This window comes from Zalophus californianus, chromosome 5 (genome assembly GCF_009762305.2).
Source record: "Zalophus californianus isolate mZalCal1 chromosome 5, mZalCal1.pri.v2, whole genome shotgun sequence".
Lineage (NCBI taxonomy): Eukaryota > Metazoa > Chordata > Mammalia > Carnivora > Otariidae > Zalophus > Zalophus californianus.
In genome coordinates, this window is record NC_045599.1 from 73,927,031 (window position 1) to 73,942,947 (window position 15,917).

Sequence of the window (15,917 nt, forward strand, 5' to 3'; positions counted from 1 at the left end):
GACCCCTTGGTCATCTCTGTGGCTCAGAGAATGTGAGGGTTTTTTTTAAAGCCTTCTTCTGACTACTCCTACAGTCATACTCTCCTTTAACTTCTCCAAAAACTTTTCCTGAGATGTTTAGGATACCCAGCAGACTGGAGGATTTATATCCCTATTTACTGAATTAGGACTATCTTTGACTAAAAACTAATCATCTTTGGCAGCTATAGGTTGGAACAGACCTTGCAGGTTTTTTTTCTAGCTGGAGGTCTCCTTGGAGAAATCGCAAAATCCTTTCTACAGTCCTAGAGCCTTGGGATGCTGGCACAGAAGCCCCCTTAATTCATCTTCATCCTCTGGCCACTAGATGGCTCCCACCACAAACACAACTACCACAAACACAACTAGAATAAATCCCTGGCAGTTTACTTAATTAGTCAAGGAGCCCGAAACCTTGATTACAGGACCTGGCCAGGTATTCTAGCAAATATAAAAAGAAAACACATTTCAGACCATCGCTCTCTTCAGATTTATTGCTTTCAGTTTTAGATTAAGAAGTTTTTCAACCTTTGCTATTTAAAATCTCTTAAGTTTTAAACAAGTCATGAGCCCTCTAGTGAAAGGTTTTAGAAGTTCAAAAAAAGAAAATTCCTTTTTTAACTGAATTAATTCTGGTCTTGCAGCCAGCTGTAAAGTACTTTGGAGCCAGTTACAGTTGCTACTGTCAGTGTTAAAGACGGGCTTATTATATTTGCTTGATAAAAATGAAAGCATCGATTCTCATCAGAATGTGTGTTATTGTTTATTTTATTATTTTAATACTGGTGAATTTGTATGTTAAATAAAAATTTTTACCCAGATTTAGAATAATAAGAAAATTTAGTTTCTCAGTCATCCTCCCACTAATAAATTGAAGCTTCAAATTTTAGGTCTTCTTTTGCTAATTAGAAAAAATGCTTAGAGAAGCACTAATAACTATAGGACAAAGCACTTTAAAACTTGGTAAAAGGTGTGGGGAGAAAATGAGTCAAAATTAATAATCAGAAAGTAGATCAGTACTAGAATGTTTGTATTGGGAAATCGCAGAAAGAAAGATGATCTATTCATTGTGTTAAGTATGGATCATACACAGTGTTCTTGGTTCCTAGCTACAAAACAATGCAAGAAATTTAAGGAGAACTTAAAAAGAGAATAACCTGAAAAATCACGTCTAGGGAAGCTTAAAAAAAAACAACCACAAACACACACACACAAACAACCTGAGCGATTGCCAGGGGTTAAAGGAAGGTGGAAATGGGGAGTTATTGCTTAATGGGTATAGAGTTTCAGTTTGGGAAGAAGAAAAAGGTTCTGGAAATGGATGATGGTGATGGTTGCACCACAATGTGAATGTACCTTAATGTCACTGAAAAACCGTACACTTTAAAGTGGTTAGTGATAAATTTTATGTTATGCTTGTTTTGCCACAATAAAAACAACAAACAAACTTGGGGACTAAAGAGAAGAAAAATTACAAGGATTTAGTTTAGCTAGCCTAAAGAATTACATAACAGCCTTAGAACTGATTATTTAAGGGCAATTGTAGAATTGCCTTCTCTGAAGAACTGAAAAACAACAATGAAAATATTCACTTTAGAGTATGAAGCCTTAAAGTAATTCTTTTTAAAATGGCATAATAGGGGTGCCTATTTATACGGGCTCCGTCGGTGGAGTGTGAGTTCTTGATTTCAGGGTGGTGAGTTCGTACTACATGTTGGGTGTAGAGATTTCTTAAAAATAAAATCTTTAAAAATAAGTAAGTAAATAAATAAAATGGCATACTAGTATAGAATGCAGACTCAACTTCTAGGCTTTTTCTCTGCATTCTGTTGTACACTGGCTGCTATAGTCAGCCTTGTTTTATTGTTGTTTGTTTGTTTTTTGTTGTTGTTTTGTTTTAGGTAATAAAAGAAACGGCTTTATTGTCCATTTTCTCTTTTTTCCCTTCCTGCCTCAGCTGGCATTTTCCAGGCTATGTGTCTTCTGATCTGTGCTGAGATGTATCAGGTGTCCAGACTGCAGCACATCTGTGAGCTTTTCATCATCACGCAGCTGCAGAGCATGCCAAGCAGGGAGTTGGCATCTATGAACCTGGATATAGTTGACCTGCTCAAAAAAGCCAAGGTACTTGCCCCTGTGTATCTGGTTGTTTGATTAAAAAAAGAAATTCTTCTAAAAATTATACTACTTTTAAAAAAATCTCTATTTGTTGAGAGATACTTTAGTGTTTGTCTCAGTTTGGAAGTTTGGTCGAATGAGGGTAAAGTGCCCTCACCTCAATTTCTGTGGCTAGATCATTTCGAAGCATCAGATTTTTGAGCAGTTTTTTCCCAAGGAGGTAGAATTTGCTGATAAGAAAGTTTTCACCTGAATGGTGGCCTTTATTGGAGTCATCTGAATATGGTGCTTTATTATGCCATATCAGCATTATAGGAAATAGAACTTAGGTTGAATTTCCCCAAAGCAGCCACATCTCAGGGTTCAAGAAGAATTGGTCCATGCATACTGACAGAGATGGTTATGCTAAACTCATTTATTTTTTCATTCATTCATCCTTTCACTTCATGGACATGTTTTGAAGTTTCCCAGTTGTTTGTAGGAGGTATTGATACTTCATTAATCCTTTCAAAGTGCCTTTTGTTGATATGTCTCATGTATATCCAGTATAAACATTTGAGTTGAGAATTACTACAGTACACCATACTTTCTGGCTTCTTCTTAAGCTTAGGGCCTTTTTGTTTTTTAAGAATTGCATTGCTACACATTCTAGGGAACAGAGTTTACATGGTTAAGCTAATTATGAATAACTGCAGTCACAGAGACCCTAGAATCTGAATCTCACAAAGGACCCGGCCGATCTATAAACTAGGTTTGCGGTCTTGAAGTCTTCTGGAATCTGCTGATGTTGTGCCAGTCAGAAATCTGTTACTTCCTCATTCCCCTAAGGGGAACAGGCGGTTTATCCAGACACGTCATCCCACCCTTGGTTATTCTACTGTTCCATCCTCTGCCTTATGACAGTTTTAAGGCTTGTGGCAGTCATGGAATATAATGGTCTGTATTGAACTTGCCCTAAGCTGAAACTTCGAGGTATTTACAGGAATATATCTGATCCACCGGGACATTGTAAAATGTTATCTGGCATACAACATTTGGCTATCCCTATCACCTTCAACATCCAAAATTAGAAAAAGAGGACAACTTTGTCTTCAAGTTGCTAAAATGGAGCCACATAATGGGGCAAAGGAAAGACCGCTAAAAGCTTGCCTCCACATTGAGATGAATTCATAAAGTGATACTGTGTATTTCTGGGCATAAGATTCAAGAATTCATTTGAAGCATCTAGGTCTTCTTTTACTGTCTCCTTAACTATTTTGGAGTTCATTTCTTTCATAATCAAGTGTTAAGACCATATATATTAAATTTTAAGGATAAAATTTAATTTAGAAAACTGAGTAACCTTCTGCACAGCGTTGGAGCTCAGAGCTGAAGCCGCTCTCACAAGTAGGCAGTGTGCACACGAGGGCTAAGTCCTTTGCTAACACCGCAAGGGTCTCTGGCCCAGTGAGTGCAGTGTGATAGTAATTCTTGCTGCAGGTAAAAGCAAACCAAACGAACCCCCCCAAAACCTGAGTGACCTTGATCTCTGTAATGTATTTACATTGAGCTTGGGATAAATAGCTAACCTCTAGATTTAGTTTAAAATTTCTTTTTCATTCATTCTGGTATTTTTCACAACCTCCGTTCATTTTTGATGTATCATTTCCATACTCTTCTACCAAGTCTGTCATACTTTAAAAAAAAATGGTCACAATGGGGCGCCTGGGTGGCTCAGTCAGTTAAACGTCTGCCTTCAGCTCAGGACATGGTCCCAGGGTCCTGGGATCGAGCCCCGCATCGGGCTCCCCGTTCGGCGGGAAGCCTGCTTCTCCCTCTGCCACTCCCCCTGCTCGTGTTCCCTCTCTCGCTGTGTCTCTCTCTGTCAAATAAATAAATAAAATCTTTTAAAAAAAAATGGTCACAAGCTTTTCTTTCCTGATCACGTCGTATCCTTTTAGTTCCTGCGTCCGAGAATCTCCTGTCCGGCTGCATTGATGTTTTAGGTCGCACGCGTGCACGCGTGCGTGTCTTTTATGGTTGCGTCATCAGCGGTTCTTCCTGACCTGTTTTCCCTGACTCTGTGCTTTCTGATTATGTAATTATCCTTATTCATTTCTCTTTAACTTGAAAAGTTTAAGACACCAGCCCTTTTTGAATTTTACTGTTTGTTTCTGAAGACTTTTCTATTTTCTAGGATTAAGTCTCCATTTCCCAGTTTTCCTTTATTCTATTCCTGGTGGTCCCTAATTTGGCAATTACAAATCCAGGGTAACAGGGTCATTTTCTTCACCAGTTCTCTTGGAAGTTTATAGTTTGAGGCTTTAGTTCACCAGCCAGTTCATACTGTTGGTCAGAATTTAGTTAACCTTTCCTTCATTGTTTCTCTGACTTCTGGAAGGTGAAATTGTCTTTTAGCAGAATTAGACTTTGAGTAGCTTTTTGAATAATCAGAATTTCCAAACACTCTGTTGTCATCTCTGCTAGCTTTGCATTGTTTATCAGGAAAGCATCCTTCATACCTTTGATATAGCTGAGCAGTTTGGTATTCTCCCACTAATGCTTCCTCCTTCCCCTAACGTTTCTCCTTTAAGTTCATCTGTTTCCATCAAGTTGGGCTTCTATCATGCAAGAGAAGCTTCTTTCCCTTAATCAGAGTAAGTTCTTTGAACTCTGGTAGACATCTTCTTATCTCTGCTCCTATTTATACCCTAACTAGCCGAACTTTGGTGATTCCTCTGAAGTCCTGTTAACCATATTAAAGTTTCAAACTCAATATCTTACTTATAAAAAACTTAATGTCTTACTTATAATCTGTGCATTAATATTTGGCTGCTTCAGGCCACCAGTTTTGTTTCTGATCATCTCCTTGTGAGTTTCTGGGTGTTTTCTCCACCATTATTATTCTTCACAGAGCTATTAAATGCTATAACATTTTGTTTATGGTATTTTTAAAGCCTTTGTTTTTTATTCTGTTGTTTATTTCAGTTTAAACCTGCTTTGTCTCGGGTGCCTGGGTGGCACAGTCAGATAAGCATCCAATTCTTGGTTTCTGCTCAGGTTGTGATCTCGGGGTTGTGGGATTGAGCCCCGGGTCGCATCAGGCTCCATGCTCGGTTGGGAGTCTGCTTAAGGTTCTCTCCCTCTCCCTCTGCCCCTCCCACTCATGTGTGCACATGGGCATGCTCTCTCTCTCTTTCTCTCTCTCTCTCTGAAATAAATAACTTAATCATAAAACAAACAAATAAATAAACCTGCTTTCTCAGGTTAGCCATATTCTTCCAAAAAAGTAGTTCTTACAGTGAACCGCTCTTTATCTTCGCTAAGAGCCTACAGTTGTGATATCTTAAATCCTGGTCAAAAATAAAATTCTGCATTTTACTACGTTTTTGTAGCCAGCTATTCATTTCTGTGATCTTCCTTCTCTTTAAAGTCACAGCCCTTAGGTGATGTTTTGAACTTTTGTTTGTAGGTTGTCTGCTTTGGGTTAATCTTATAGTGCTGGTGGCTTCTGTTAAAATAGCTACACATTCTTGTTCTGTCCCTTTGAGATGGCTCACATTTGTATGCTGAAAGTTAAGGTGAATAAAAATTGGTAAAATGTGATGTGGGATTTGATGAACCACAAAGTGTCTTACAATTCAAAAATTCTGATTTTTGTATAATGAAAATCAGAGGAACCTGTGGATTTACATGTGAAAATATTCCCACATTATAACTTTTTAAAAGAGCAATGCTTGAGTCTCTTCCTTAAGATGTGAGATTATAAATCTTTCTTCGATTTAGCATTACTTATTGCTTATATAATATCTTTGAGTTTCCTTAAAAGAGCTATATTTAGCTTAAAGGTGAACAGCTTAAATGTCCATCAACAGATGAATGAATAAATAAAATGTGGTATATACATGCAGTGGAATATTACTCAGTCCCAAAATGGAATGACATTGTAGTACATGCTGCAACATGGATGCTTACTTGAGGACATTATACTAAGTACAATAAACTAGACAGAGAAAGCATACCTATTGTATAAGTCAGTGTCTATGAGGTACCTGGAATAGTCAAATTCATAGAGAGAAACATAGAATAGTGGTTAACAGGGACTAGGGGTAGGGGCAAAAGGGGAGTTATTATTTAATGAGTATAGAGTTTCAGTTTGGGATGATAAAAACATTCTGGAAATAGTGGGGATGGTTGCATAATAATGTGAATGTACTTAATGCCACTGGTACCCTTAAAGAAGGTTAAAATGGTAAATTTTATGTTATGTGTATTTTAACCACAATAATAACAAAAAGAACTATACTCATGTATCAAAGTGGCCTGCCAACACGTTACTGTAGTCTGAACTGAGTGGTTAGATGGATCGGTGAGCATCACTGGACTGGCACCAAGGTGAGGATGTCGTGGCCATGGTGCTCTGAGTTTCCCTTCCATTAGCTTTTGAAATTCAGCATGAGAAACATACTGGAAATTATAGTGAGCAGGATTACTACATCCTAGTTAAAAGCATCCTTTTAACTACATCCTAGTTAAAAGCAACTGTTCAGACATAACCTTCTCATAGAAATATGTACACATTGAAACCCATCCCCTTAGGTTGATGACATTTCCTCCAAAAAATATTTTTCGGTTTGCTCCTCAGGTGAACTTGTTTAGATACGGCCAATTGTGTACCTTTGCTAACCATAATCTTATCTCTGCTACACCGATATAAGTGCAGTTAGTGAAGTCCGTGACCTTAGATTAAAAGCTTAAAGGAAATCCTTAAGAACCTCCAAGAGTCTCTGTTAACCACTGATGTGGCGTACCTCTGTCCAAGACGCTTAGCCACTCCAGCACCGGTAGCTTGTTACTCATTTGATTTGGTTTCTTCACTGATGTAATTTTTTTTTATTACATGTAAAGAATTCTCCTTTTTCCTTTCTGCTCTCAGAATAGGCAGAAGGCTGCATCATATATGGACACCGTCAACATGGAGTCGGGCTCTCCACGATTTGTCCCAGACCATACTCTCCACCTGTTCATCGTCTCAATGGTTATTATATACAACATTGTTTCACTTTCCACTTTTCTTGCAGTTTCACCACTCTGATTGCCTTTCAACCTGGCTACTTCATTTCATTGCCACTAACTACCTCATCTTCAGCCAAAAGCCTGAATTTCAGGATCTTTCAGGTAGATTGCCAATTAATGTTTTGAAAAGAAAACTTCGTTCTTTGTTCTTAGGTTTAAGACATAGTTTGTAGGAATAGTAGTTGTTAAAAAACAAAAAGTAAAAAAAAAAGTCAGTGTAATACATTCTTCTTAACTACACAGTGTGGTAATGGAGGACACTTTAACTTACAGTCACCTGGTTATAAAAATAGCTTGACCTGTGTTACATAAGAAGCTTTCTAATGATTGTTTTATAGCTCCCATCCATTTTTAAGTGCACCTTTTCTCTGAAGTAGAGAGATAAGGTGGCCTCAGGTGGCATTTGACTATGATAAATGATATCTTAGTTTTTAACCACCTAAGTCAGAAGCAAAATTTAAACAGTACAGATTTAAAAATTTTTTTCTTGTGAAGGAATTGTAACTATCCTTTATTATTTATAATATGTAGTTCTGATATCTACATCTATTTAAGTCTATCTGTATAGGAATCCGTTATATTACTTGGGAACTAAGTTTTTTAATTGGTCAAAGAATGTTGCAAAACTTACTGAACAGAGAGTATACCTAATGTGATCTTTAAGGTAAATTGTCAAGATTAAAACCAAAGTGTGAGCTCCTGAGTGCTGCATAAGAAGAAAGAAAATGAAAACAGAAGAGTCATCAGAGTAGACGGTCAGTTTAGATACGATGGTTTACTCATGTTACCTAGACTAGGTGCAGGGAATAATCCAATTAAAAGGCAAAAAAGATCCCCTAGTTAAGTGGTTTTAAACTAAGCAGGGAGTTGTCCTTGGAGATACCTGCAGGTTTTCTGAGGTGCGGGCAGAGAGCGCGGAGCGGCTGAGGAAGAGGAGAGAAGGGAGAAGGGGAGGCTGGAGTTTGTAGGTCTTGGATGCCCAGCCCTTTAACCAGAGTAGTTCCACTTTTATCTGTTTTATCTGCTGTTCTCCGTAAAATTTGACTTCTAAAAGATAATCTGCTGCTAAAATATTTGTAGATCTCTGGTTTCTTTCAGCTTCTTGCACAGATAAGGAAACCAGGAAACAGTCTATTTCTGGCAGATAGATTCAGTTAGTTGACAAACATCGTATGCCTATTGGGAGCCTTCTTATATAGAGCTGAATTACTAGTGCAGTCATAGTAAGCAGAATATAGGTATTTCCTAACCATCTCCTTTGTGCAGGAAGGAAACTAATTCCACTCAAAGAGGAGGCATGCTTCTTGCTGTTAGTAGGGACATTCTAATACAGTCATTCTTTAAGAAATCAATTCAAAATGAAATGAGTGAACATTGTGATTTTAGAACTACCTTTGTTCTGCTGCCTTAGGTCCCCTTCATTTGTATTTTCCATTTACGGTCTTGTAGAGATGAATGCCACACACAGAGTACTAGTACAACCTTAGGAGAAAGGTGCTCTATAAATCCTTCGAGTTATAAATTTTTATTTTATTTTATTACTTATACAATTGACTGTAAAGTATGTTAGGGCCAGCTGGCATAGTGAGAAGAAGGAGTCCAGGGTGTAATTTTGGGAAGGCAGGTAAGAAGATGAGGCTGTGTCCTTGATTGTCTTCTGTTCCTTTGCTGGGGGCTACAAAGGTATCAGTAGTACCTGTCTGTGTTCAGGACCTGCTGTCATGTGTCCTCGGGGGCAGAGAAAAAAGCCCCTGGTGGATAGGGAGAATTAGATAGTCTAATTGAGTGGTCACACACTGGGAATCTATGGGTCGAACGTAGCTGAATACAGTCTGCCAGGGGGTTTTATTTGGACCACATGTATTACTTTTTTTTAGTGTCACCCTTTAAAAATTGTAACATGTCACATCTTAAAAATCCAAATTTCTGGCTTCTTTTGAAAAGTTGGAAGATCTGGCTGCCCTGGGCCCATCTTCCCACATGGCAGCAACCTGGAGATGAGCAGTATCTCAGCCCAGTTACAGTAGCATGTCTCCTCCAGAATGTCCTCAGACTTCAACTGCCTCACATGGCCACTTGAAGTTGGAAGGGTTCTTGTAACAGTTTACAGCTCCCTTAAATAATTTCCCATTTTCAGTTTCAGACATTATCAAGTAATCATTGGAATTCTGTGAAGTGTTTTCTCTTGCCTGAGAATTCTTCTTCCTTAGGGGTGTTTAGAAATGGAAAAGTGAGACTAGACAAGCTGTCGTGTTAATGCTGGCATTGATACAGCAGAACTCAGTTAAATAGCCCTTTCAATGTTAGATATATTTTATATGTTGGACTCTTTTAAACACAAACAGCAATGCATAGGAAAATAAGTTACCCTTGGCATTTATGGATTCATTATTCTCACAGTTTGACTTAGCTCAGTGTTATGTTACATATTCTGTATTGTGGAGTTTTTTGTCTTGTTTTGGTTTTTGCTGGCTGCCAGAGCTCATCTGTGATAACTTTTCTCTCTCTTTTTTAAATCTTAATCAAGGGAGTAGTCTTATGTCATGTTTGCGTACTAATGAACCCTACAACTAACTTCCCTGAGCTGCTAGGTTCTTTCCTTTTGTGCACATCCTGCAGCCTGGATCATGACCTCATTAATCTGAATTGTAATATATGAGGTCAAATAGTAGATGGGGAAATGGGAACTGACTTTGCAGAAGGAAATCTAAGTACCCGCAGAAGGGAATGGTGATGAGAAGCAAGCTGAGTCACCTAGCAGAAAAACCAAGAAGCCTTAGAAATCTGAGGGACCAAGTATTTCAGAAAGCAGAATGAGGCTTGGGGCTGAAAGCAGTAGAATTAGTTGAAAGTTATGAAGAAGGGGGCGCCTGGGTGGCTCACTCAGTTGAGCATCTGTCTCTGGGGTTTGGCTTGGGTCTTAGTCTTGGGGTCGAGCCCTACATCCGGCTCTGCGCTCAGCAGGGGGTCTGCTTGAGATTCTCTCCCTCTCCCCCGGCTCAAGTGTGCTCTCTCTCTAAAATAAATAAATAAATAAAAGCTTTAAAAAAAAAGGAAAGTTATGAAAAAGCTTTTGCTGCACTCCATCCCACCTAGGCAGGCAACTCCTTCTTCATCATCGTAGGAGATGGGAGTTTTATTCCTGGAGAAATTAAACCAAAAAAGTTATAGAATCACAAACTTCAGGTATAGCTGAGATTGGTTGGGTTAAGGAGCTGAACTGAAGGGGCACCTGGGTGGCTCAGTCGGTTAAGCATCTGCCTTCAGCTCAGATCATGATCCCTTCATCTGCCTTCAGCTCAGATCAGGGTCCTGGGATCGAGCCCTGCATTGGGCTCCCTGCTCAGCAGGGAGCCTGCTTCTCCCTCTCCCACTCCCCCTGCTTGTGTTCCCTCTCTCGCTGTGTGTGTCTCTCTCTCTGTTAATTAAATAAATAAATAAAATCTTAAAAAAAAAAAACTGAACTGAAAACAGGATCGTGTGAAAGTGTACACGTTGTGTAGTAAGCTACCAGCCTCCTTCCCGTGTCCAGGTTCTAGAATTCTAGCACCAGGCATTGCTGCCTTGACTCCCACATTCTGGGCATGAGACTGAAGCATCTTTCTCTGGCCCTGGAGAAAAAATATATAGATGCAATCATTTGGAAATTCTGTCAGTGAACCCAACAGATATCTGCTCAATTATTCCACCAGTCAGTAAGTCCTACCCATGACCACACGATATCCAAACAGCTATCTACTATCTCACTCTTAAATGTAAGGATATAACTGAGGATCTTCAGATATTTTAGGCAATATCTAACATAAAAGACAGATACCAAACCAAAATAAAAACAGAAGAGAAAGAATAGAAAGAAAACCTTTAAAAATCCTAAAATTAATATCCTCAGAGAATAAGAGATATGAATTTATAAAGCAGGAGAGAATGTTATTTAAAAAGAAACAATATTCACAAAGACAGAAAATAGAATGATGGTTGCCAGGGACTGGGGGGGACAGGGAAATAGAGAATTGTTAATGGGTATAGAGTTTTAATTTTGCAAGATGAGAAGAGTTCTAGAAATTGATTGCACCACAGTGTGAATGTACGTGACGATACTGAACTATATACTTAAAAATCGTTAAGATAGTAAATTTTAGGTTGTGTATGCTTTATCATAGTCTAGAAAACAATACAAAAACAAGGAGTTCTTGGAAATTACAAACATAGCAAAAAACAAAAACAAAACAACAACAACAAAAAACAAAACCCTAAATAAAAAGAGCTGAAACAACTACATAAAAGTTGAGAGGTAAAGATGAGGACATCTTCTAAAAAGTAAGACAAAAAGATAAAGAGGAGAGAAAGTTTTTTTAAAAAGTTTGGGGCTCAATCCAGGAGATGAAGTATCTGAGGAAAAGAAGTTAATACAGAATGAAACAGTGGAGAGGAACTTATCAAGCAAGTAACACAGGAAATTATCCTAATCCCGAAGGACCTCAGTCTTAAGACTGAAAGGACCTGCTAGGCGCTCAGCATTATGAGTGAACCAGGTCCATCCCTGGGACATACAAGAACACCGACTATAAATAGAAAAATATGAAAGTTTTAAAAGAACACAGATTACTTGCCAAGAGCTATAAATCTGAACGGTAGAGGAGTGTTTAATAACCTTGGAAACTAGAATGCAGTGGAATTCTGTCTTCAACATTCTGAGGGAAGTTTTCCACCTAGAATTCTGTACTAAACCAAATTATCAATTGTGTGTGAAGAGGATAAAGATGTTTCATCACCAAGCAAGGTCTCAAAAATGATTCAGATGGTACCCTCTTTTTCAGAGAGCTAATAAAGTTTATGCTTCTCCAAAAATGGAAAATAAACTGAGTGAAGGGCCCGGAGTCCAAGAGTGGAGGGATCCAACACAGAAGCAGGAAGCAGGCCTAGAAAGCAGGAGGGTGCAGGGCTGTGAGGAGAAGGGGCCAGCAACTGCCACCAGAGTGGTTAGCTTGTCTGGTGACTGTGGCTGGGTGGAGACTTGAGAGAATAGACTCAAGAGGGCCTTAAAGAGTTTGGGAGGCTGAGGTAGCTACGAAGAAAACTAAGCGAAAAACAAGTCTTTTATCTCCAAGAAAAACAAGTCTTATTCGGAAAAACAAAAGAATATACGTAGTACTTGATGAAGCAGTGGACAAGACGTATATTGTGGCAAATCACATAATAATTTAAATCCTGATGACTGATTTCACCAAAAGTGTGTTAAACAGTTGTGGAAGCATTAAGAGAAAGGTAGGGGATATGTAGCCGAACTCACATATCCTCTATTAAATAGGAAATCAGTAGTTAATATCTAAACTTGATCCAAAATAAAATATTTGCAATTAACATTCTTTTTCTAAAAATTTTAGTGGAAGAACGCAGTTTTGTTGAAAAGCACAGATGGCCATCGAATATGTACTTGAAGCAGCTTGCGGAATACAGGAAGTATATTCACTCCCGGAAGTGTCGTTGCTTAGTAATGTAACCCAGAGCTTTTATATGCATATGCTTTTTATTATTATTATGAAGAAGAATGGGGTGCCTCTGTGTTCCAGTAAAATTCTGTGACTGAAACCAATATGAGCGTTTAAAAAACTACCATACAGCTTAGAGTGTTTGTTAGTTCTCTGAAAAAAAACTACTATTGTGATTTTAAAAGGGAACAAAATATACCATAGGCTAAAACCAAGGCTTCACCATCCTAGTATGTAAAGCTGTCATACAGCTTCTTTTCCCCTTTAAGATGCCCTATTGCTTTAGTGATACTAATACGCCTCCCAGTTAAGTAATGTTTAAGTTAAAAAAAAAAATCATGTAGTATCAATTAAAAATTTTCATTATGTCTGATTAAGTGCTCTATTAAAGTAAGGGCGTTTTAAAGACCCAGTATGACTATTTCAATAATGAAAAAATCTAGGGTAAAGCTGATCAATCTGAAATTTTAGCAATAGATATTTGCATGGGATTTTGAGAGTGAAACGGCGCTTGGTTTCAAATCAGTGACAGTGTTTGAACCATCGTGAAAAAACTTTGTTTTTTATGTGGACAACCCAACTGAGCCACTTTGTCTTTTCTGTGGGATGCTGATTGGGCAGGAAACCTAAAACAGGGCTGGCTTCACAGCCGTGGCACCTCTTATCACCACACAGGGCCCCGTGCTTGGTGTGATGCTCTGCTATTGCCATCTTGAAATTCTTAATAATGTTTAAAGAAAGGCCCTGCATTTTCACTTTGTACTGGGCCCCCCAAATTATGTGTGTCTTCTAGCAGGATATGTACTGTATTTTCTTGCTTAAACATCATTCTCTCTGAAAGCAAAAAAGAGGCACTGACATGGAGGGAAGGGATCACGTGGGGTTTCCCATTCTTGGGGACGTCTGTACCACGGCGTGTGGGGGGAGCTCTGCTGCCACCTTGGCGGGCAAGGGAGATACGCCTTGTGTTTACTCAGCTTTAAAACGCTCACAGCCCTGGCTCTGTCACAGTTGAACAAATGCTTTCTTGCTCATTTTAAGACCGGGATGTTGGTAAAAGCTACTGACTGGTGTGAATTTAAAACACATTTATAAAAATACTCGTAGGAAGAGATCCTTTCTAGAGAAATTGCAATCAGTGGCTTAAGAGTTTTTTGTTTCATGTACTTACTAAGCTTAGGAGACCAGCGGCTTGAATTGTTTGAATTCTTTCTGAGGACCATAATGTTATTTAATGAAGAGTAGCATGAATCTTGTCCTTCAAGATAACCCAGTAAATTAAGAGAAAGATTAAAGACTCAGTACATAGAAAATGGTACTAGCATAGAATTATAGTTTCTCTTGTATCACGTGTCAACAGAAATAACTAGAAGTTCACAAGCCGAGAGATGGAAAACCAGATTACTATTTATCAATAACATCATTTTCATCTATAATTCAGTATTGGGATATATTTTTCTTTTAATTTCTAATGACTTTTAAGGACACCAAGTTTTTTCAGTTATTCAAAAGTTTGATTAAACAGTTTTATACCACAGTATTAGACATAATACTATACGGTTAGTCCTTGGATGTATATAAACACTGTTAGAGTAAAACAGTAAAAATGCCCTATATATATCTTCCAAGAAACTTGACTTTAATTAGATTATATCGATGAAGATTACTGGAATGCATTTTATGTTTTTTGTACTTTAATCACTTAACTCTTGGCAAATCCCATTTGATAAGGATAAGCATTGTAAAGAATAAATACTATAGTAGATCTCTAGAAATTCATCACATATAAGATCTTTTAAAACACAGTAATAGCCTTATGTTCTTCCTAAGGTAGTCTTTCCCCTATGTGAATTATAGCACTTAAAATTTGAAATCAGTAACTTTTGATCTAGGAAATTGAAAAAAACATTAAGTTCTAAAGCAAAATATTTCCTTGAAAATACTATTTCACATTTACATAGACCATAGATACTTTTGAGGTTGTTTGACCTGAGTGGAAGTTGAGTTTGGAAGCTGGTGCTCTGTGGGTGTTGAGCATGTAGATTTTATTATGGAAGTCATTTACCACCTGTGTGAGTAACTCAAGCACACAGATGTTGTGGCTCTTCAGACCTAGTCAGAACAGTAATCAAATTAGTTTTTAAACCTAGACTCTTCAGTACCTTTGAATTAACTCAATTTAAAATAACAAGAAATTTAAAAATACTTATAAACTATCTTGGAGAAATGAGTGCTCTTTTTGAGTTTTTTTTTTTTAATTGAAAGATTATTTCTGGATGAATGTATGCTTTGAGTTCATCTCTGCTTCAATATATTTACCAGTCATTTTAATTAGAGAAGATACTGTGTGATAGAACTAAGGCCTTTTCTTTCTGGGCCAGGTTTTCACCTTATATAACCCTTTGTATACTTCTTACTGCTCTTTGTTCCTATTATAAGAGAGTAGGCTTATAAAATAGAAGTTTCAGTAACATAACTGAAATTCACCCTGTCCAGCCGGCATGGCGGCTTCACATTGGGCAGTGGCAGAAAACTGAACAGTTGGATTAATTGAACTTCCAAGACAGCTAAACTTTTCAACTGCAATTTTAAAAACTACACTACACTGACATAATTAGAAAAAAAATTTCCTCAAGAGTACTTTATTTTATTTAAAGCATCTGTTTAATTCAATCTTTAATAATTTTACTAAGAAGGGTATGTGTGTATTTTAATATAGCCTGACCTGAATTTATATGTTTTTAGTTTTAGTATTTAACATTTTGTAACAAATAAACCTTTTTTAAAACAAGTTTAACACAGTGTCCTGCAGTTATTTTACCTCGGATGTGGAAATGCTGGAATAAATTTGGGAATACTGCCTGTGTTTCTCAAGCATAATTATGTTTCACAGATAATTAGATGACATGTAGGGTATGTAGAATATTGTTGATGTTGTAGATGCATGTGATGAGGTAAAGACATTTATATTACCTTGACCAGCTGGTACCAGAATTTCTCTTAACAAAATAACTGCCTTTATTTAGGAAAATGTTTTGATAATTATTTAGCATGGAAGTGAGCCCCGTGGGCTTGAGTGTTGGCTGAGGCCAAGACTTTTGAGAAATAGAGAAGCCGCTCTGCATAATAAAGGGTTAAGAAGTTGGAACTTTCCAACAAAATGGAAAGACAAGCTACTGAAGGGGAGAAAGTTCTTGCAAAATCATTTATCTTATAATGGGTTAATATCCAAAATAT

The 15,917-nt window shown here is 37.7% G+C and overlaps 1 protein-coding gene across 1 annotated transcript in view; it reads left to right on the top strand.

The window, feature by feature from the left end:
- The window catches only part of RHOBTB3 (Rho related BTB domain containing 3), a 54,812-nt gene extending 39,346 nt beyond the window's left edge, over window positions 1–15,466 (top strand). Inside the window, exons 10-12 of the mRNA XM_027605537.2 lie at window positions 1,976–2,142; window positions 7,197–7,293; window positions 12,576–15,466. Of these exons, the coding sequence (XP_027461338.2) occupies window positions 1,976–2,142; window positions 7,197–7,293; window positions 12,576–12,691 (380 nt within the window). The 3' untranslated portion in view covers window positions 12,692–15,466. The remainder of the gene's footprint in view (window positions 1–1,975; window positions 2,143–7,196; window positions 7,294–12,575) is intronic.
- The last annotated feature ends 451 nt before the right edge of the window (window positions 15,467–15,917 follow it).